The sequence below is a fragment of the Lepisosteus platostomus genome, chromosome 23 (assembly GCF_059453375.1).
Source record: "Lepisosteus platostomus isolate fLepPlt1 chromosome 23, fLepPlt1.hap1, whole genome shotgun sequence".
NCBI lineage: Eukaryota > Metazoa > Chordata > Actinopteri > Semionotiformes > Lepisosteidae > Lepisosteus > Lepisosteus platostomus.
The window spans coordinates 13,529,358-13,553,860 of NC_142633.1; the positions used below are offsets into that span (position 1 = coordinate 13,529,358).

Below are 24,503 nucleotides of genomic sequence, written 5' to 3' on the forward strand. Positions count from 1 at the left end.
AACAAATGTAATAGATCCGAACTATTTATAGCACCCATGCACACAAGGGTAAATTAAGAGCAGGAGTTAAAGACTAAAAATAGGTAACACTACACAGTATCATGGAATCTAGTGACTGGGACCCTTATCATGTTATTGAATCTCACCTGCTAGAACAGCTGGATGAGAGGGGATACAGGCAGCTAAGCACACAAGGGGGTCCATAGTATCTCCTCATATGTAACCTTTCTGATAAAGTGTCATATCTTGCCCATTAGACACAAATGAGGTGGATTTTTCTCAGACTGGTGACAGCACAGGGACATCATATGACTTGGAGCTAATGTCTTGTAAGTACTTCAAGTTTTCAGCAGACCTGGCCTGTCACACCGCGGAGCTGGGAAAAGCCAGCATAGCCGGAGCTCTTATGTGACACATACTGCTGTCACATTACTGTGCTCTTACCGCACTGAGCCGGCTCACACTAGCACTAGACACTTTTATTGCACAAATAAAAGGCACAGAATGTTTTTAATAAGCCAATGGAATGGGAGTTTCCCAAAGCTGAGCAGGAAAGATACTGAGAATTACACCGCCTCTCCACTCCACTTCACCTCTAGCAATGTTAGAGGAAATCCTTTGGAAATGGTCCTTAAAGCTGATTCTAGGAAATCACCTGCTGTCAGACTGTTAAAACCAGTTGTTCTCTGGTGATCTTACTAGAGGGCAGTATTGTGTTTTATGCTTTCCACTTCAGAGAGTGCAGTTAGTTTTCAGGGCTTGCTCCATTCTTTCTTAATCATCCGTCTGTGTTAAAAATAAATAACCCCCCACCCCACAATGAAATGTGTGTGTAATTTTGAATTGAAAATTAGTACAGATTTTTAATGGTGTGCTATAACTGATAATATTTTGACTACATTTCATTCAATAGTTGTGATTAGCAAGTCTAGATGCATTTTTGAGTATGCAGGCGTATGTGTAGATAATTTCTTTATGGAACATAAAAATGTTTAGGAAATTAGAAAAAAACAATCAGTAAATGTATAGTAGTACTAGTATATGTAGCATGACTTCCCATGTTCTGTATAACATTCAAAACACTGTGGTCTTTAAAACAAACAATAAAAATGTTATATTGTTTTAACACAAGGGTTAGAAAATGCACTGTTATCGGAAAGAAGCCAAAGTTTTTGAGTTTTATTGAGCAAGATCCCATATGAACATTGTCATTTATCAATCTACTTTCTGGCAAGTCTGACCATGGGACTTTGAACTCCAAAGTTTTGATGCTAGAAAGTTATTAGCATGAAATGAAAGGTTTTGATGGATGATAGAAAACATTTGATCCTGGATAAAGTGGATTTGTAAGTGGTTTCTGAAACATGGAAGCAGACATTTTCATATGTCTGCCTTTAATACAATTGCTACTTCTCCCTGACAAATGAAACCCCATTAAGGAGTATTATTTATGAGTACCACTTGCTCCATTCCCCCCCCACTGCTTCTTCTGTAACCTATGCTGTTTAATGATGATGGATGATTTGCTTCAATTATTGAAAGCAGTCCATGCTAAGCTTGGCTTGACCCCACACTTTCATGTAATTGAACAATACATATACAACAGCAGAGCTAAACAGCACTGCATAAAGCAGTTCAGCCTACCTGTATCTATTTTTGAGGGTCGATCTCTGTGAATAATTCTGAAGTCTGATGTATACTGTTAGGCTTATTATAAGCTCTATCTTCATCTTTCACAGCTTGAAATTAAAATTTGATGAAGAATGCTTCACAAAATCTTGCAGTCCTTCCACTGTCGCGACATGCCTGTGGTAACTCAGGACACATTTAAGAGACATGAACATGAATGTACATTTCCATCTGTTGGTGGTGGTGGAGGGGAGTCCCCATTACCTTTCAAGCACTTTGAGTGGAGTGTCCAGAAAAGCTCTATAAGTGTAAGAAATTATTTTTATTATTATTCACAAATGGTACAGTGTTACACAGATACTTGAGCAGAATGATTTAAAGTCTCTACTGGCAAATTCCGAAAAATGTTCATGGGTTTTCCAAGTTAATTACATGAAGGAAACTGCCCTTGATGACCCTATATGGTCTTCAGTGAATGAAAAATACAACACAAATATAAATGAATTAAAAATAGCAGTGTCTTCCTTGCCTGTGAGATTTCAGTGCTTCAGTACTGGCAAACATCATCATCAGGTGGTAAGAGGGTTTGGTGTGTACCACAAACTTGTCCTATGAGGTTGTTTTACTCAACTCAAAAAGAAACTTGAAATTAAAAAGGCAAGAGCAGTGAGGTCTGTTTATAAATAAATCTTTCTGTGCAGATGGACTGGAGCCAAATACTCCTTCGTAAGTGTCATTTACAGATGCCCAGCCTGTTTTTTACTAATCACGTTCTTTCCCCATTTACCAACTTCGGGGCCAAAGGCTTAACTACTCCTGCTGAGTCCCAGTCCTGTCTCACGTGCACCCTGCTCACAGAGAAGACCAGTTAAATAAAGGTGGATTGGAACTGAAGAATTGTTTCCCAGAAAGCTCTAAAATCCTTCCTCTTACTCCATCTGCTTGCTGGGGTCGCCCGTCCACATGTCAGTGACACTCACTTCTCCTGAGGTGTGGAAACTGGCTAAATCATTAGTGGAAATTACTCCCAGTGCATTCCACTAGATAATAAAGCTGCCACAGAGGCTATCTGATTATTGTCTTGCCATCAGCCCTCTCTCACTGTCTCCCTGATGCCCACATCATCGCTTTCTCCTGGAATATTAATGCCTGCCTGGGCAATGATTCATAACGACATACACCAACTCCCTGCTCCCCCCACTGGCTGAGCCAGTGTCACTGAAGAGAAAACCAGCCTTTTAATTAGGACTCAGGTAACTGCAGAAGTCGACACCCAGAGAGTAATGATATTCAGACATGGGTGATTTCAGGGCATCAGGTTCGCACTGTTTTGTTTTAGTTTGTTTCTGGGTGTCCAGAAAGAGCCCTCGATGTGATAACTAACAAGCTGCAATCAAAATAACTTTCTCTTACAACTGAAAGAATGAGGGCTGGGGAAGAAATCCTGTTTTTTCTTATTCCTTTGTGTCACTTTGTTTTCCTGAAAACTATATGTTTAAAAAAAAACAACAACAGGGACACAATGGCAACTAACCAGCTTCAATAAACAAAAAGAAAATACAGTAGCTTAGGAACATTTCTGGAAACACAAACATTTGTTTTTAATTAGGATATGAATGAAAGATCACTTCCCAGATCTTTCATAAAGCTTCATTCAACTTTACCAATATATAGAAAATTAAATTTTTGGTATCAAACCCTGTCTACTTGATGTATATTGAGATCAATATTTAAATCCACTTCAAATATCAGTTCTGTCTTTGAAATAAATAGAAACATGAAGAGGCAAGTAAATTAGCAGAGAATAAGTCTCTGAGGAAAACATATACCAACACAATGGATTCATCAAACCAGAAATTCCAACAATGGGCCGATCTCTGTGTGTGACCCCACAAGACATCTACATCACCTCAAGTGCTCCTGAGTTATTACAGTCAAACCTGAGGATTGCCAGGGCCCAGGAAAAGTAAGATCACATCTTCTGCTCCAATCACATGGAATTGTACACTCAGGCTTCACGCTAATCCACACACCCAGGGAATTTAGGATTTTCCAGGAGTAATTTATTCCCATCAAAGAGGCTAATCTTCCATCTTGGATTGTGTAGAATGACAGAGAGTGGATTACAACATAGACTTTACCTCAGACCAGTAAATCAGCTATACAACCGCACCCTAATGGTCAGTGTACCCAATATTCTGTACAGTACAATCCTATGCCAAGCTTCTTTGACTTCTGCATTCTTCCTTTTCAGAGAGCTTTCTTTGGATTGCATAAAAAACACTTCTACTGCCAGTTCTTTACAAATTAGAGTTAAATAAACAAACCTCATAAGCAATAAGAGAAAAAAAGACTCAATCCACATTGTGAGGCATAGAAATACATTTAATTAGATGATTAAATCTGATTGCAGATAAAAATCAGAATATGGTAGCTGATGCAGTTATCTGATGACGGAGCCATTTAGTTCACTTAGAATAACTCCTGGAGCTGTTAAAACGTGGAGTCTGATCTTGTTAGTAAACTAAGTTAGGTTTGGATGTTCTTGAACAGTTTCAGAATGGTTTGTTACAGCAACCCTATCCCAGATTTCTCTCAATAAACCTGAGCTGTTGCATTCTTTCCTGTACGTGTGCTCCATTGACCCATATCCCTTTTAGGTGATTCTTGTGGATCATGCTGTGGTATGATGTCATGGCCGAGGGCAACGCCTGCATTCCACAACCAAAGATAGCCACGCTTCGGATCCCAAAAAGGTACACACGCACTGCTGCCAACTACTGGGAAACAACACCTTCAGCACAGAGACATGGCCTCAGCGTCAGTTCCCGTCTTTTGTGTAAAACTGGGCTCGTGTACACAGCTGGGTGCGTGAGAGATTATGTCAGCTAATGGAGGGTGCTGCTTAAAAACAACAACAGAGAAAGGGCAGTGAAAGGAAGGAGACCACTTAGACTGCAGTGAATGGACACAAGGGGTGCAGGGTAGAAGCTTATTACAATAAAGCTTCCGTAAGAAGTTCAAAAGCAACAGAAAAAGGCAAATTACAGAGAGGTTTTTATGTTGGCTCCTTGGTTAATTCCCATTAGTGCCAAGGTTCTTCTGGTACTATTTAAAGTATCTCAGTGGGAGCCTGAAACACAGGAGGCCATTAGCTTGGAAGAACACCTTTCTTATTGGCCACAGGTATAGAGACAAAAGACAAGCAAAAGCTCCGGTTCTTTTTAAAATAATGCTCTGTTTCTTTTTTAAAGGCAATTGCAGAGAAAAATCAACCATTGAAAAGCAGAATTATCTGTTTTAGCAGAAGTGTTGGTGGGTGTGGAGTCTCTGCTTCAGTTTTGTTTTGTTTTTGTTCCCAGAGTGTTAATCACTCATTAGTCACTACAGGAGTCAATGTGCCCTGCAGATATGTCATCGATCTTTCTGTGAGATTAATGGAGAGCGGATTACAGACACTAAAGAGATTTTAATGATGCACAGACTGCACTTTTTCACATTCATGTAGCAGCTTAGGGCTTCTTAGTGGGACTTCTCTCTAAACAGCTAATTAATGGAGGTAGTTACATATTTTCCCCTCCATTCATATTTAAAACAGATTTTAGGTATTCAAGACTCCATGTGCTTTCAGCATGGAAACTACTTAGAGGTAGGCAGTAAATGTTTCTGGAAATATTCTTGACCAGACATGTTAGTATTTAAGTTGTCTTTGGAAAGTTAGAGGGTTGCCTATTTACATGTACCATCTTCACAGCTAAGTATATTCAGTTAAATTTTATTTCTGCGCTTCAGACACTAAGCTTGGGTGGCCCTATCGGCGTGGAGATTGGCATTACTGCCTTGCCATACTGTGACACAGGGTTCAGTTCTGGACCTCGGGTGCTGTCTGCATGGGGTGTACAGTACGTTTGCTCCCCTGAGAGCCTGAAATGGATGAAATGGTAACATAATGGATGGATGGAGCAGCTGAGCTTTCCCATACTTCCATAATGAATCATCATATCAGCTGATAATTAGAACCTCACAGATAACCATTTGACAACATTGAGAATTTCACATATTCGTTGCCCGTGGAATTATACCCCTGAAGATGCAAGAAATATTCAAATACATCATGAGTTTATGTGAATATCAGTGGTTTTACTTCACTTTGCACTTTTATTCTGACATGATGTGTAAAAGACTACTCAGAGCTAAAAAAACACTACTTTTACAGTTTTCCCACAAATAGCAACAAAGGAGTAAAGAATATCTCCTGTTAAAGTCCTCTTTAAAGAGAATGGAATTCATAGGCATCATTCATTGATCACCTACTGCCACTCCAATGCTACAATGTTATTTTCCTTATGCTTAATTCTGATATGACTTTATCCAAATGTGGAAGTAATACAAAACTACAGGATTGTGGAACACTTTAGTTAAATTAACTGCTATACTGTATACTAGCAATGAAATATGTGTGTCTGTTGTACATAAATAATAAAATTACTTTATACTACCTTAAAACTGCCAAAAAGATAGTACTGTATATGGTACTAGCTAAAATGACCAGATGCGGTCACTGCACATCTAAAGGTGGACTTACTGTTCTCTAAAGGAGCTGGGAGAGAGAATACAATGGGCTGATTTCATCGACTTCAGATGTGTGGAATGAAATTCCTTCCGGAGCCACGAGCTACAGTATGATGTAGCTTCCCAGATGACTGATGGGAGACGCGCCCAGCCACTTCACACCACTATCCCTGAGGAATCCAAGATACAGAGGTGTCTGGTGTCACTGACACGTTGGTGACAAGACCATAATGTGGACAAATTGAACTGGCCCAAGAATTGCAGCTCTGCCACGTCTTTAGAGGTCATTTAGCAACTCCCTTCTTACATCTTCCAATACAGTAGTCAACATATAGTATAGTTTAAAAGATCATTTGAATTATTAATCAAAAGACTAGGGGCGATGTTTAAGAAACATACAAACTTACCCCCTGTAAGTAAGTTACCTATAGTGAATTTAGTGAATGTTAGATAGTGTTGAAGTGATTACAGTTGAACAACAATGAGAAAGTTCACTTTAAATTCACAAATTCAACCTGCCTGCAGGCATCAACTGTCATCCCTGTGTGATGAGGAAACCTGATAATTTTGTAAGCATGTGGGTATTTAGACAATAAATTCCCAGACATAACACTGGAACTTGAGAGCCTGAATGAAACAGGAGGGTACACACATCACATTGAATTCACGGTACCGTTACAAACATATTTTTCATAACGATGAATGGATGAATTGTAAAAAACGAACTGAATTTGTGACATGAAACGTATATCTGAATTTAAGACTTAAGTTTCAGCTGATGGATTTGGACTCCCTTGACTGAACAGACTGAACTGAACTTCTGTTATGTGTGCATTGAATGTATACTGTATGTGTATCTACTCAGTTAACAAAGTAATCAATTTCCTTTACTTTCTCTTACATTTCTAAAACGTCACCAAAAATGCATTTGATTCCTTGAATGTACAGTAATTAACTACTGAGTTGTCCCTTTATAACTCAGCTTTAACTCCAGAATGTTCCCAGTTTGGATGAACCCATAACCATATGAAAAAAAAAAATATTTTGCATGTCTTTATCTTTGTTTTTTTCCTACATGATTCTGAAATTGCTATCACCCTTAATGGTATTTTAAGCATTTGAGCTACAACAGAAACAAAGCCTTTTAAAGAAATTCCTGCTATGGGTCTAAAAAAGGGAAATTGACTTGTGTCTTTTCATGAGTAGTGTAGCATCTTCTTCTTTATGAACATATTGGGTGTTAATTAAAGGGCACACACAGGCTATGCAGTGTGATATGCAGGTACAGTAAATAAAACAGTGCCATAATCTGATTCACAGTCATGTGGGTGTCTGTTTTTCTCCATGTGGTTGATATGATGTAATGTCTAACCCGGAGTTTAACACTTCAACACCAATGAAAAAAACAACACCCATGACACTAGAGAAGGTGACAATATATAGAAAATACCCTTTGATACAGAGTGATAATATATAGGTTATACATACAAGAGACAAATATACTACAATGGATTATTTATGCTGTAAAATTAAGAATTTTTTTAATTAAATCTATTAAACATTTCAATCAAATATGATCTGTGATACACAGTGTTTTGTGGTTATCACATCTTGCAAGACTGTTGTGATATGCTGCATGAAATTTTGTGTACTCTGTCATCTGTTGAATTAGTAATGGAGTGTCTCTGCTTGTAACAGTGTTTTAATTGGGAATTACATCTATAAATGGGTGTTTTGCTGCAGCCACAAAATTGTCAGTGTGCATTTCATTCAAAGTCTCCACATCCAGTGACTATCTAAGAGATAGAGAAATTAAAAACCCATCTTTCCTAATGCTTTCTGAAGAAAAAAGAATCAGCAAACTTCTCATGCTCTCTTAATCATAGAGCATAACTTTTACCTGCAACTAAATTACTGTTAACACTGTTACAACTGAGATATTTGGAAAAAAACAAATTGTCTGTTTATCAACCTGTACAATTAACAGGGAGTTGGCTGCTGAGTAAAGCTGTCTTTTATAAATACTATTTAATTCCATTCACATTTGAGCTAAATTCTCGGGGAAATGCACGTGTCTTAAATGTCTTTTTTAATCTAAAGCATTGCTACTGACACTAAAGAGATGACAACAGACATAGGAGAGCTGCTTGTTATCTGGAACCAACACTAAGAGGAGTCACAGCCCACAGCATGTCACTCAATCACTGGAAAAGATTGCAAGTCCTCTTCTCTTCGATATTGAGGTGAGGTGAGTATTGTTCTAGAATGCCCTTTATTTAATATCAGAGATTTATGATTTGCTCTCAATGGAAGATGTCATTCTATTATGACAAACAAATGCTGCAAAGCAGCTACAGACAGGCTCTTCTGCCTATTCCACACATTAACACTGATTTTTTTTTTATTATTAAAGCTTGATTATGAAGGAAACACATAGGAAAACAGTTATGCAGATATGCATAATGGTCTAACCTTTCTTATCCAAATGTAATTATAAAGATTTTCAATAGAAACTTTAATAGTTCAAATATCTGAATATTACCTTATTCCTTTATTAATCAGTTCTGCTGTCATATTATTTTCACCTTCGATAAAAAGTGATTGTTTTTATTAATAAATCAGGTGCTAATTCCTACTGAAGAAAACAGATGACTGGTTTCATCTCATCAATAATAATCACCACCCTGCCCAAAACAAGAAATCTGTATCCTTTATGCACATTAGAAGTAGGGAAAGTTCCAATAATTATTAAAAAGTTCCTAAAAAACGTACAAAGGCTACGAAATGTAAATGTAACATCCATCCATTTTCTAACTACTTTATCCAATCCAGGGTCACTCTGGATGAGATGCTAGTCCATCACAGGGGAAATACAAACACAGACGCACAGATCATTATTGGAACTAGCAACTTAAATTGGTTATTGCCAAGCTTTAAAATGGCATCTTTGGAGACCATTTAGTGGATCCTCAGAAACACTTCACCACGAGATCAGCAAATATGTTTGAAATGCTCAGAAATAGTTTTTCCTGTCATGAATGGAAATTTGTTAGTTAAGGAAATGGAGCTGACACTACAATCTATTTGTATACACAACTTTTTGGAATATTTTATTTTTAATATCAGCATTACAGCATTCTAATGGGCTTTATTGTGATTTGTGTGGAAGTCAGTCTAAAATGGAAGGTCCCTAGTGAACAGGATTGCAGAACATGAGGTCCCAGTGCCAAAACAGACTTGTGAACTCTTGTGATCAGATGGAGACAATATAGCACAGAAGACTATTATAACCTCTTACTCACAATTACATTACCAAACACTATAGACCGGTATCACTACTGAATTACAGATACAGTATGAAGCAGTGTATTTGGATTCATCATTACTGCATTGGGAGTACAATGCAGAACATTAAAGATTTTTGTATTAATGAATAATAACTGCAACCCAGAATATTTTACCATATCCTTGGAGTACTTAAAACTCTAGAGTTCCACGATTAGGTGTACATAAATCATGTAATTCATCTAATTTCATATGAAAGGTTGTGGTGCTATGACGTTTTGGATCCTGTCTGTATTTATGGTTATAGTGTCTAAAAAGAGAATGTCTAAAATTGCACAGAGTAAAATTCATATAGACATTTCTGAAGAGATATTAGAATTAAGTTATATGAATTCCAGAAGAACTGGTTACTTATTTCCTGGTTTAAGCAGTGTATGTTTTGATAAGACAGTCAGTATCTAATAATGAAGTGCAAAGACAGTGCTGACAGCTCAGGTTTGCAAACCCAGTGGCTATGGGTCCTTCTTCCTATCCGTAATTAAGTGTGAGATTCTGCTTTTATCCTTCAATGTCCTTTTGACCTGCAGGTCTGATTATGAAGTCTGAAAGCCTTGCTGCACTGAAAGAGACCAGACTGAAGCCCTTTCCTAAAAACTAGACACTGCTAGACTTTCCAGTGGGTTAAACACTGTGAAAGCAGCTTCGCAATTAACTCCTTCTGTTATACCATGTTTCAATGTATAATTTGGTTTCCCTTAATATGTTCTGTCAACACAGTTCTGTTTTGAACTTTCTAAAAATCAAAGTTGGTTAGTTTTGACTAAATTTTAAAAATTTAATTTGGATAAGAGGACAGATGTAGTCATATCCTTCAACATGAATTTAATTAAAACTTTCATCCTTAAATTGGAAATCAACCGCCTAAAGCTTGGTTTCCAGTAAAACCTCTGTGAACATCATAGACATCATAACCACATTTTACATTTTGGTCTTGCAATCTGCAATAGGCAGTTGGTTTGATTTTTTACTTCACAATCTTGAAATTTACTTTTTGATTCATTTTGCAGTGTAAGGCAGGGATAGTGCAAGATTGGCAAGGTAGGGGTTCCTTGCCATTCAAAGGGCTAAAATGATACGAGCCCAAAAATCACAAATAATCATAATCAGAGTAGAGGAGGAATACAGCAGCATGAGAAAGCCAAATAATTCTGGAGAAGCCATATGAGCCAGAGGGTGAGGGAGGGGACTGGGTGCTGTGCAGAATAATTGCTGAGGATTGGGTGCAAAGTGTGTTGGCAGCAGGAGAGAGAGGGGAGGGGTCAACACTGAGATTGCTGGCAGAGGAGGAGGGGAGAGGGTGGCAGCGGAGTGAAGAGGCAAAGAGATGGAGAAGTCCAAAGGGAGGGAGAAAGGAGAGGGAAGAAGGAAAGGCCAGACATAGAGCAAATAAAGTTCAGATGCTGGACGTGCATTCAGGAGGAGGAGGCTGTGAGATATGGGAGGAGGTATTAGTATCAGTGAAAGGAAATGTGAGGAACATTTGAGCAGTGTCATTATAAAAATGACAGGAAAAGCAGTGGGAGGAGATGAGAGGACTCTAGGATCAGGCATGGAGGAGAACAGAATGGGAACCTGGACAGAGCCTTGGGGTACACCAGTGGAGAGAGAATATAGAGTACACAGCAAGTCTACCTGATATGTGTGATTATAAAGGTAAGAGCAGAAACAGATGTGAGTCTGCATTCTGAACCAGTGAAATAGCTATTAATATTCAGTAGATTAGTATTAGAATTCCAATTTAATTCAAGTAGGAGGATGTTAGTGCAAAAGATAAAACTTCAAATGTCTCTTAGCAGTAAATCATAACAATGAAAAAGCTGTATTTATTTAATTTGATATGAGGTTAACAGAGCAGCTAACCTTAGAACATGCAGTACTATGGCAGAATTCTCAATTAGTCCCATTTCACTGTTAATACACTGACATGAGGGCCAGTCCTCTGTAGTGTCTGATGGGTCTTGCCAACACAGGATTTTATTCTCACTTATTCCTACATGTACATCTTACTGCCTTTCAAAAAGCTTACTGCACATGCATACATCATGATAACTGCATATAAGACTGTAAAATATTGAGGAATAAAATATAGCATAAAAGGTAAAAGAAAGCAGAACTACAGCAACATCATCCAGGGAAAAATTAGGTCTTTAGTGTCACAGAAGCATGTGACTCCTCAGCCAGACATGGTTGCAAAGATAGAACTGGCAGGGTTCGGCCAGGTTAGTAAAATTTTTACCTGACTATGTTAATGACCATTGGACTACCATGGAAATAGAGCCTTTCCGAGAATCTTTGCCTGCTTTTCAATTAAACATAACAGGATGTGTGACCAATTTAGCATTCAGATGAAGGAAATGCATTTAAATGTGAACCTGAAACATTTCAGTCCTCTCAACATGAAGGCCACATTGGCTGAACTGATCCAGATCTCACTGCTTGACAAATTCTACAGAATGGAAAAATAAAAAAATAAAAAACAGTAGTTGGAACAAGCTAAAGTTCCAAAGAAAATCAACACTGTAAGTTATGTAAATCATTTACAATTTAACCAATGTGGAGGTTCCACAGTGAGTAGCTAATGTGTTAGAAACCATACTTGCACTCTGTTTCCCTAACATTTATCACTGTGGTACTAGAGCATGTTAGAATGTACCTGATGCCAAGTGACTTTTGGCTGTCCCCAAAATCGAGGAGAGAGTATGCTTTTTTCCAGTTCCTCAGGAAATCCATTTCCTACAGTGAGAGGGTCCTGCCCATCCATGAAGCGTACCATCCCCAGCAGGACAAAGACATCCAGCAAATGATGAGTAATTAACTTCAAGATATCAAATTTACCACACAGCATGGAACCAGAGTTGGGCTAATTGACATTTTGCAGCCTTTTGCAACAGGGAGCAATCAAGTGAATTTAATTCTTGCAGTGCAACATTGTCTGCAAACACAGCTTTCTTGTTAATTCATCCCAAACCGAAACTTTGCCATGAAAGTTCGTTTTCAGAGAACTGTTGAGCGGTAGTAATTTGAGGACCATGACTTAAATCTGTACTGTAGGAAATAAAGTTTTATCAAACAACATTTTACTACCTTTTGTAAAAGGTGTCAGAGTTAATTTATTCTGCATTACATAATCCTTTTAAAGACACATAACCCATTTATTTAAAAAATTTTAGATTTTAAAAAATGTAAAATAAAAAAAAAACATTTTGAGTTTAACATTCATTTTCTTGACTACATTTCAATTAATACCTTAGTAAGGAGACACAGCTGATGGTAATATTCTATTAAAACTGAAATTAATTAAAGCATCCCTTGTCTCTTTTGAGGCCATCAGTACCAGCTGGATGTGATGAATGTGGCCAGTTGTAAATTCTTGTGATCGGAAATGCCCTGCCCCAAATCAGCCTGTGTCATTGCTTTCAATCATGCGCCATGGCATTATGCAGTACCAGCACCTTAATGATGAACCCACACCTTTCCCCACGTCAGCAGCAGTAAAATGGAAGACACTGACTAGTCCATTGATGTCATGCTGAAGTCAAAGTAATCACTTTCAACAGTGAGACGGCAAAATGTAACACATGCACTTTGAAATTCTGACAAAAAAAAAAAACAACTAATTCCAGAGCTGGATAATCATATGTATAATGATGCAAACTTTATATCTCTAATATTGAGGGTAATACAAAGTCAATGCATACTGTAGGCACGGTGATCCATCATGCAAAATTAAACAAAACTAGGCAACAATTTGGAAAAAGGAATGTTTAAATATTTAACTGGAATATTTGTTTAATCAGCTCTGTTCAGTTACAAAAAATCCAAGTTTAGACCACAGAGTCTCTCTTAGATTGGGAAAATGCAACCCCTTCCTCGTTCTATAAAAAGCCTCTCTTGACCAAGGCTCCTTCTCTGCCTGATGTTCTGCATTCCTCCAGCCCATGGGCAGCAGTCACCTTCACATAAAGGATGCAGTGACCCACACCGAGACAAAAAATGAGCACTGCGACTCCCTCCCTCATCAACATGCTAATTACCAGCACAGCACTAAATCATCTGGACGCAGATGCTCAATGAGCCGTGCCTTGTGAAAGAAGAAATTGTGAACAGCGTGGTGAAAGGAAATATAGAAAGCTACTGAAAATACCAGCGAGTAGCAAACAGAGTCCCAGAGTACAGAACAAGCTGCAGAGTCACAATGGTAAAAGCTGATAGCCTGGCTTCATTTAAGTAACAGCTGGATGAAATTCTCTGATCCATGAGCTACTAGCAACTGAAAAGATCAGATGAGTCAAATGGCCTTCTTTCATTTATTACCCTCTGTATAAATGTGTTCTTCTGAGTACCCATGCAAGAACCACACTTGCTCAAATTCTTCAGAACGCTGTGAAAGTGCCTCCAAGCTCTTTCTAGAAGAAAACTGAAAGTTTCAAACAGCCTGCCCTATAAAAGTACACCAAGGGAATCTATGCATGTTTTAGTATTTTCTTACTGAGTAGGTTTTTCGAGCTGTACAAAAAGACTGCAAAAGTAGAACTGTAGATTGTAAGTGTTTGTGTGAATATTATAAAGGTAGACCAGATGGAAACATTCACAGAAATTAATATTAAGGATATTTACTACATCATTTAGTGTTATACTTGGTTAATAACAATAACAACCAGTAGGAATAATACTTTTAAAGGGACCATGCAAATTCTCATTCCAGCTTGCGAAGAAAAAGTCGTGTTTTTTTCGTGTCTGAAACTAGCAAACTCACTCAAGAGGCCTCTGCTCACATCACGCCCAGGGCTCAGACTTGGATCAAACAAGTTCACTGAGTACAGTATTGAATAAAAGGTTAAAAGTGCTTTTCATACAGCACTGGGGGGGATAGGTATACATGGAGAAGACAGTGTTAGACACGTAAATAACACAGCCCTGGTTCCTTCTCCAACGCAGGGAAGTGATGAGCACTTCTTAGTTATATGTCATGAGGCCTCCAGGGTATTACACAATAAAAAGTGGTAGCCAAGTTCAAAAGTCCTCAGAAACTTTAAGTGAAGATACAGTTCTGTATCCATGGCTACGAACCCACTATCAGGAAAACATTCAGTGGAATGCTAGAAGAAGCCTTCAGCACAGTGTGTAAGCCGATCAAAAACTCTGCTGTAGGGAAATGTGCTTCTTCAGGGAACTGTAGAGAGTTTAAATAAACACTCCAAAATGTTCAGCACCGCATAGAAGTCTTTGACAACTTGGGTAGGTAAAGAGAAAATGCAATGATGATAAGAAGCAGTGACTGAGGAACAAATTTTCAATTCCATGGATATGTTTTTAACTGAAAATGAAATAAAATGCACCTTTCAGAAATCTGGGCATGTTATCTATTAGAAGATTAACAAGACACTGGAAATGCTCATGTCTATTTGGAAATTAATAGCAGTATCACACCTACACACTGTATGTTTCTCAGCCACAAGATGGGTCTTGTTCCTAGTTTCCTGCACAAATACATTTTAAAAGCAAACCTTCTAAAATATACCTTCATGAAACATAATAAGTATGTCCTGGAATTTACTTAACTCCCCAATACTCTGACATTAATAACCTAATTTATTATTGGTATTTGCAAACACCAAAAGGTAGAAATATTTTATTTGATGACTATTAATTAATTCAGTATGCAGTAATGACTCTGTTATTTGGATATGTATATATGTTTATATATATGAAGGATGGACAGGTATATAAATGTTTTGATCAACAAGTGTGCATTAGGGACATCAGAATTTCACCTTCACTATTCTTGTAGAGACATTACAATCCCTCTTAATGAGGAACTAAAGAAAAAGTGTAACAGTGACTGAAGAGGTTTACAATGTACTTGGAATTACTAAAACATATTTTAGGAAAGCTTATTTAAAGGCTTAGAAATGGTAATTTCCTAGAAATCAATTTAAACTCAAAGAGAATAGAATATGAGCAGCATGCCTAAACACAGAAAATACATTTTCATTTAATCTGTAGGTCAGACATATTCAAAGCTTGTTCTATTTAAAACAATTTTTATTCCAATAATTTTTAATTTATTTCTAAAAACTGGGAACTCATTTCTAAAAACTCAAAACTATGCATCACATTTAGTTTAGAAATTACTTTACTTACAATATGAAGCTCACAACAGAATGGAACCTCTATATAAATTATTTCATAAATAGCAGCTTCATATGGCACAGAAATGCCAATGACATTAAACGACTAACATAATCACAGCTGATGCAATGACAAACACACTTTAATTAACCCCTAAAGTCAGCTTCCTCACAAAATAATGATGCATGCCAGACAGGAGCACAGTGTATAAATGCCTTAGAGCTTGGGATCTTCTATATATGAACAACTGGCACAAAGTCATACAGGCTCGTGATTCAAAAAGGGCAAAGCAACAGTGCAAACAATTTTTCTTCAATTTAAAAATTGACTGAAAACACACACAACTAAAGAAAATACAAATGTTATATAGGAAAAGAGGCCAGATCAAATTAATCCTTGACCCATTGGCTTTTTACAAATTGAAAACCTGCTATTTGATACCAACATTCCATTGGTCAGAGATAAGAAGCTCCTACCAACAATAATGTTGGATTCGTCATTTTAAAGTTTCAAGTGTCACACAACAACATCTACTGTACATCTACAGTTCTTTCAGCCTGAAAGTCTTTCATTTTTGTTTAAAGTTGTTCATTACCAAGTCAATTACTTTGCCAATAATACAATTTTCCTTGGAAGATCTCCATTTCTGCAGCCTTATAAATCAGATAAAAAAGTAAGTTAGGGCTGTGATTTTTGAAGCGTGGTCAATAGCTTTGAGGCATGAAGTATCTTAATAAGTTTTCCATTTGATATTGATTTTTATTTATGCATTCAGCAGGATGATCAGGGAGATAATCTGGTTATATCCTCTGCACAGGTTATTCAGACACCTTGAGTTATTCGGTTTTGAGATGGAAAAAGGGAAAGTGACAGGAGGAGAAGTAAATAATTTCACCATGCTCATCAGAATTATTCATTTCATTTACTTCAGCGAGAAAAAAGTACAGAGGCATGCAGTTTCCCAGTGACCCAGAGGAATCTCATTTTATACAACTGAACACCTGACCAAATCAGTTCAGTAACCCACCAGTTTCTAGAGTCAGAGTCAATGTAATAAAAAGGAAGAGATTTCATTAAAAAAAATATAGAATATCAAAAGAAAAGTCATGTGTACTGTTCTGTGTTACATTCAACACTTTGCTCAAATTTATGAGGATTTATTATGGGTAGTAGAGATATCCCAGAGAATCTGTATAATAAGAATGGTTATGAACTTTTAAAAAGAATATTCCTGTGTTTCTAAAATAATTAAATTGTTTTTTACTCTCTTGTGGTTTGGGATACTGTACATGTGCTGTATTTGGATCATTTGTGGTTACCATGGTGATTCACATGACTCCTTATAAGGGACCCAACTGACCTGGGTCATTTAAGTCTTGGAGAATAGTTCGATGGAAGTGTATGTAATAAAAATGTAATCGCTGTGGATGGCAATGGAATTTCCAAAAAGAGCAAAAAGCTGTTTTGACAGATGTATTAAATGCATTCCAATTTTTTATGTGTAATATTCTAACATTTTTGGAATCTTCTCATATCATATCACATTTAGGGCCTGTATGGACAATACAAAACGTGGACAACATAATTAACAACACATCAAATATTTAGATAGTTGATTCTAGAATCTTATTCAGCATGGTAGGCCACAAAGGATGGCCTTATTATTGCAAACACTCTGTGGAGAACATACATCTCATTTCATGCCGTGAAAGTAGTTGACCCCCTGCAATTAATTCACACACATACAGTACTTTCTACTTCCAGGGGCTCTTCAGATTCTCTCTGACAGCTATAGAAGCTCCAAAAGGAGGTGAGTGGACTGAATTCTGAAGAGAAACAGGCAAGAGGCAAGAAAAAAAAACATGCCATTTCGAAGAGGAAACTTTGAAAAGTGTGAAACATTGTCACAGGCTTTTCCATGCAGGACGAAGCAAAAGCTACAGTCTTGGGTGATTTGAGTCTTGGCTGGGAGAGGTTGGAGAACTTTTGTTAATAGTAATAATAACTGTGTTATTGTTATTTTTATATGGACCCTCCACTCAAAGCACTTCACAGGGAATAGGGACTCCATTCCAGATGGGTAGCCCCGCCTGCAAGTAATCAGTAAGCCAGTTCATATGACCTTTTATCATGCAGTCAGATGGGCATTATTTGGAGGTTAAAGGCTTAACCATGCCTGGTTAAAGGCCTATTGGAAATCTGGCCAGGACAAGACTCCTTTTCGAAAAACACCCTGGGATTTTTAATAATCACAGAGAGTCAAGACCTCAGTTTTACATTTTACCCACTGATCTGTGTCATTTTTACAGTATAGTGTCCCCGTCACTACACAGGGGCATTAGGACCCATGCAACCCATAGGGTGAGCACCCCCTGCTGGTTGCACTAATACTTCCAGCTGCAGCCTTAGCTTTCCCAGGAGGTCTCCCGTCCAGGTACTGACCAGGCTCACACCTGCTGAGCTTCAGTGGGTTACCAGTTGTGAGATGCAGGGCGAAATAGCTTTTGAATTGTAAACCATGACATTTAAAACTGTGTGCAGTGAGTGCCATGTAGAAACCAAAAGGTCTTTCCTGAAGCCTTACATTTCTTTGATAAAATGTTTACATTATTGATTCACTAAAAGAAACTGGAAAGATAATATAGATGGGAAGCAAAGTAAATCTGGAACAAATTGTGGAGCTATAACTAGTGCAGAAAACTACAAGAAAACTACCATCTTCAACAAATTATCATAGCTGATTAAAAGAGTATTAAAATGTTGGAACTAACCATCATTGTTTTAGGGATGATTTATTAGAGGTACCATCAGGCCCTAGGGATTTATTAATCTTTAATTAGTATTTATTAATCTTGAATTAATATTGACATTTAATAAATGTTGTTAAGTTATGCCCTTTTCTAATTATAGGAACATGAATAAGGGAACCAAATCCAGAGTTTTCCAAGTGCAAGAAAGCACAGTATATCTCCTCCGAGATTAAATATTGTAAGTATATTTAATTTCTTGTATTTTGCACATGTACGTACAGATTTGTAGCTTGAGTATGTGTAACATACTTTTAAACAAATCTACAAAAATGCATAACCTGGTTGTGCAGTTATATTTAATTGCATGACTAAAGGTAATATTTAACAAATAAAGTACAGCATTCACAGCCACACACCGCACAAAGCCTAGTTTGTGATGCAAACTAGGATAGCTTGTGCAGTGTGAGGAATGCTGGTTCAGGGTAGCCCTTCTTTTACAGTAAGAATAGGCTGGATGCCAGGTGACGTGACCATGTAACCAGCTCTTTTTTGAGAGGCCATGTGTACAACTTGAGAATATAACTACAACAATCTCTTTATACTACGCTGGTGTCTGTGGTATAATAAGCATTGACTTTTAAAACCGTGCCTTAAGACTCAAATCCCATGTTTATTTCTTTATCGTCTAATCTTATTTTTCCAAAGCATTGCTTGTTCTTTTCTGACTTTTCCATTAATGACAAAAGCAGAATTTGTTAAATCAGAAAGAACAATTTTGTTTTTTATGTAATTTGCTATTTACGATGTAGAAGCTAGCCCACCCAATGGGCATTTTTAGCACAAGTTATTTTGTTCTAGTACTCTCCCAGATATTAGGTTTTGCTGGATGGCTTGAATCTAGGGTCTGAAATATCAATTCAAGTGGTCAAACAAAGGCAAAATGTTAAAATGACAGAACACTATTACCGCTAATATATTACAGAATATATTGTACCGCTGCTACCAGTAGTATTACGGATATTAATTAAAAAAATGAACAAAGAATTGTAATTCTTATATTTACAAACTCACAAGAATATGGAAGTTTAGCAGATGTCAGCAGCATAGTTGCCCTACACACAGACTTTGTGAATGCTAACAGCTGAGCTGAGGTGTCTAACGTACGTACTCACCATGTCTTCAATAAGCATAGGGAATGCAAACTACAGTAAAAATACTAAATATGAACCATTGTGAAGTTTCTGAAATGCTTGTTTTATGTGTATTCGAGTGAATATTTGCTTTTCAATGTTTATATTTTTATTGCACTGAAATTTAAAGTTCTTAAGATTTTCAGCACAACTTCCCAACTCATATCTCTTGCATCAAGAAACGTGCAGAATAAAGTCATCTGCATGCGATTATTCTAATGAATAAGTAAAAAGCAGTTATAAGCAATGCAGTGATAATGATTACAAACCACCTGATCTGTCTGTGATCAGACCATGAAACGGAGCAGCCAGCTCTACAGACTGGCACAGCATGCACCAAAACTTTAGTGACAATTTAGGAACACCAAATATGTATTCATATTACAGTACCAGTTGCCATGCAGCAAAATGCATAAAAATAATAAGGCAATTCAACCAGGTGTTTCACATATCCAAGGTGTTGATATATTCTAAATTAATTTGCTAAAGCCAGGTGATCAGTTGTTGTACCTTTAGCCTCCTAAATGCTGATTGCACAACTTTTGAGTCAACAGCTAACCTACATTCATGTCCAGCTGTAACTAACAGGACATTTTATTTGATTTTCAACAGGTTATTTATTGTTTTCAAATCAAAGTATCATGATGGAAACAAAGTCAGAACTTCAGAATCAAGAAACTTAATAATGTACATTAAATATTTGCCTTTGTTTGTATTTTACAATTATATTAGTCACAATATGAGCAGCATTGAGCATTATATATTCCAAATCAATAACTGTTAATTAGTATTAGTATTAAATTAATACTGAACGTCTATTGTTATTCACGGAAAAAATGTTCAAAAAAGAAACAAAAACGTTTAGACAGCATTGAAGAATTTAAACATAATCGATATTTTTTGTTGATTAATAGAGATAACTTTATATACGTTATCTATTATATTGCCTTGAAATGGGTTGGCGTCAAGTATCTTTCACTTTTGTTGGTATTTTCTTCAAGTAGCGGTAGTTTCTAACTACAGCAATCACCGTAATTAAGGATTACACATCCTTCGTATCACGATTGATTGCTGTTTTCACAGGTTATTAAAATAGAGTAATGGGTATTATCTATCAGCAAGGTAGTAGTCCTTCAGAGATTCTGAAAACGACAAGCCCACTTTTCCTTTTAACTCGGACATTTAATTGGAATCGCACAGGTCTCGGTGACGACATTCACGAGCGATATAAAAGCCGAGGACCGGCATAGGAGAGCGAAGAGAAACCTGCCGAAGCTCACGGTAATAAAACTCCGGTAAATCTGATAAAAGGAAAAAGAAATAAAAGAAAAAAAAACAAACTGAATTTCAAGAATGATGACAAAAGTCAGCATTTACTGCGCTGTACTGGTGCTGCTTCTAAACCAGATTGGAGCTAAACCGGTGTCCCACCTGCAGGTAAGACTTTTAGAGTTTGTGGATTTAAGAGTACTTTGCTGACACTGATTCCAAGCGTATAGACTGTATTGATTCCTTTCAGTTAGATCAAACTACTATTTAAAACCTTGCTCAAATTAGAAATAAAACATCCTTGTTATAGCATCAACAATGTGAAATAAAGCGTCTTTATTTAATTTCTTTTCCATATGAAAATCTCGTGGTGTTACCTTTAGAATTTAAACACCAACCTACTGTACAGCATTGCAAATGTGTCTGTAGGACCTTACATTCAGAAATTCGTTGTTCTGGATTCGTGTGAAGGTTGTGAAGGAACTTTTCTGTTATTCCCTCTTGTGAAAGGCAATGAATTCCTGTATAATAACGAGCAAGGCCAATGGCTTGGGCATTCGTAAGGCGAGCACCTGCTCTTCTGCGTGTCAGGGCTCCTTAACAGTTTGTGTTCTTGGGTTTTTTTTTCTCAGACCCTTACGCAGCTCTTGGAAGAGGAACGGAATCCACCTTATCCCGCCTCAGAAGAGGCTGAGGGAGAAGGAGACCTGACAGCAGAAAATGGTGCCTACAACACGGCATCAGAATTGCCGTGGAACCAAAACTCAAGGGATCTCGAGCAGTCTGCGAACGAGGACCTGATGCTGCGCCTCTTCAGCGATATTCTGACATCCTCCAAGAGATCGTGGAGGAGGATGAAGAAAGGGAGTCTGAGGAGCTGCTTCGGAGTCCGGCTGGAAAGGATCGGCTCCACAAGCGGACTGGGGTGCTAACCAGGCCGGTAAGCTAAAAAATACAACAGCTATTTTCAAATGGAATGCCCATTTACTATTTGTTTGTTGATAAGTTGCAAATTTTAAATCGGACCGAGTGCAGAAAACGCATATTACAGCGACATACAGTATGTTTTCTACGATGTAGTCTCCATGAGATACAGCGCGCAGGATTTAAGGCGCAAAGCGAAAACGTGAAAGTCTGCTCAAGTGAGAAAGCTACAGCATACCGTATCAAGCCAAGTGTTGATTAGGTTAACAAGGTGTCATTTTATTTCAAAACCAGGAGGCTAGGCTGTTGTGTGCAAGAACAATCTTAACTCGTGCGTTCGTTCGTGCGCAAAGTTAGACTTGCAAGCCTGGTTGTGCGTGATGAGAATAGAAGTTCACAGAGCGGCTCAGTGCTGTCCTGCTCTCGCACTCACGGATGGGTATGTTTTCTTTCTTTCCAGGTTTTGCCGAGCCCAAGGAGTAAACTCGGGAAAGTCACCTTACACAATGGACGTTCTTCTACTCATTCCAGAAAGAATGGCCTGAAAGTTTACAGCAGTATTTATTATGAAAGTATTTAATAAAGATGTAATGTGTTTGTTTTCAATTGAATTGTTCTAGTTTAGAGATGTATATATTTTAAATGAAGCTATTAGGCTATGAAGTCTATTAATATTGTTTTAACTATTTATTCTTCTTGTACAAAATACCTTGAAATATCTATGGAATTGCATAAAAACAAAATAAATATTTTGCTTAGTAAGTAAATGGTGAATTCTGTTTGATGTCATTTCGAAACGTGCATTTCCTGCATTTGGCTCAACGAATTGTTTACCTTCTAAAAACGAAGTGAATGTCTTCACCAAGTAAATAGATTCACCGATGAAACTTCAAACTTATGTTTTCCTTAAAGACACTACCAGGGAAATGGCTCCATGCTGTGGAAGGTTTCTGTTATTCATTTTCACAAGGTTCTCTTTTTAAATGAATGAAAAATAACACGGAAAAGATACTAGTACTAATTTCAAGTTTGGAAACCATTGGGGACACTGTGTGACAGCAGTATTTTATTGGTACTTCTGTTATGTCAGTGTGCGTCATATTGGACTGAAATTGAAATCGAAGCTCTTGTGCTACAGTGACATCTTTACACCTTGGAGCGACAGTACCTGCCATGTTCGTAGCATTACAACAGCTATATAGTGGGACGTTTACATCATTTATTGAGCTAAAAACACAACAGCTATTTTCAAACACAATCACTCTCTGAATGGCAGTCCCCTATGTGACTGCTTTCCGTGCCATTTATTTTGTGCAAAAGCGCTTAGTTCTTCAAGAAGGTTGGCGCTTTTTAATAAAGCCTTTGGAGAAATGAACTTTAAAAGTGCTGTTGTCATTTGAGCATATGTATGTTTCAAGACATGATTAATGTCTTATCGCAAATACAGTGAAGAAAACAGTGGTCCATCAACAGTGGTCAAATTGTAAAGCCATACACCTATTACACGACGGGATGAGGAAGTTTGTAAAGGCAAATACACATGTATTTTTAAATCTATTTCTTTACATAAAGAGCCCACTTTTCTGATATGGTCTATTCTGTTTGGAATCAACTGATATTTACGCACACACACAGAGTAAAGGTTGACTTGAAGCCTTCAAGTTCAATTGAAGAGAAGGAGTCTGTTACTGATTTTCATCTTACAGTATATCACACTAAAGAAAGAGCACATAGGCCACAACAACGACTCGACAGGAGATGTGTAGCCTACAGCGCCAGCGGTCTCAGAGCATTCAAAACCAGTTACCTGATGACAGAACATCGTGTATTATTCTCCAACATATTCATATCACTTAACACGCACTGGTCCGCTGCAAATCTATTATTTTACAGTAATTAAGAAAGTAATACTACTTTACAGCCATACCTTATACACGATCGACAGTTTCAGTCGGTTTCACTGAATAATAATAATAATAATAATAATAATAATAATAATAATAATAATAATAATAATAATAATAATAATAGCTTACACTCATATAGCGCTTTTCTGGACACTCCACTCAAAGCGCTTTACAGGTAATGGGGACTCCCCTCCACCACCACCAATGTGCAGCATCCACCACCAAATGAATAACAAATGCATTTGACGGCTCGTTACATGCAAATAACTTTAAAACGTGTTTCCTGTATCCCAGCGTGACAAGAGGGGCTTATAAAAGAAACACTTCAGTTTCTTTCAAGAAACCACATAACTACAGTACAGTACTATCCAAAACTCTATGTGAAGTCGAGATATTCAGAATACAGCTGTATTACAGTTTCTACTAAAATAGTTTGGGGTTTGGAGGCGCAGTTTGTTCAACGTGTACTCTTGAACCATACATTTTAAAACCATTTCAAGTAGGAATCGTGAAAATGCGTTATCGACGCATAAATAAAAACATTTACAAAAATGGTCAGCTGCGCCTTTTACCTGTGACAACAGAAATTACGCGCGGACCGGATGGTCTTCAATGTGCTCTTTGGAGTAGTTCAGCTCTAAGACTCCACCAAATATTATCTTAAAAGGCAGTCACGCCTTAGCTGAAACTAGAGCACTTATCAAGTCGGACGTGATGGAATGTCAAGTTGATTTCTGTCATAACAAGCGGTTTATCACAGATGCCGACAGCGCGGTCCGGGTATA

The 24,503-nt window shown here is 37.4% G+C and overlaps 1 protein-coding gene and 1 long non-coding RNA gene across 2 annotated transcripts; one reads left to right on the forward strand and one right to left on the reverse strand.

The window, feature by feature from the left end:
• Positions 1-1,936: 1,936 nt before the first annotated feature.
• LOC148642109 (uncharacterized) lies at positions 1,937-24,373 on the reverse strand. The gene is made up of 2 exons (XR_015929579.1): positions 23,848-24,373; positions 1,937-6,371 (listed from the first exon to the last, which is right to left on the reverse strand). It is a non-coding gene; the product is annotated as an uncharacterized LOC148642109 (long non-coding RNA).
• nppal (natriuretic peptide A-like) lies at positions 20,854-22,578 on the forward strand. The gene is made up of 3 exons (XM_088617102.1): positions 20,854-21,055; positions 21,520-21,827; positions 22,272-22,578. The coding sequence occupies exons 1-2, from the start codon at positions 20,972-20,974 to the stop codon at positions 21,817-21,819; spliced, it is 384 nt and encodes a 127-aa protein (XP_088473228.1). The 5' UTR covers positions 20,854-20,971; the 3' UTR covers positions 21,820-21,827; positions 22,272-22,578.
• Positions 24,374-24,503: the final 130 nt, after the last annotated feature.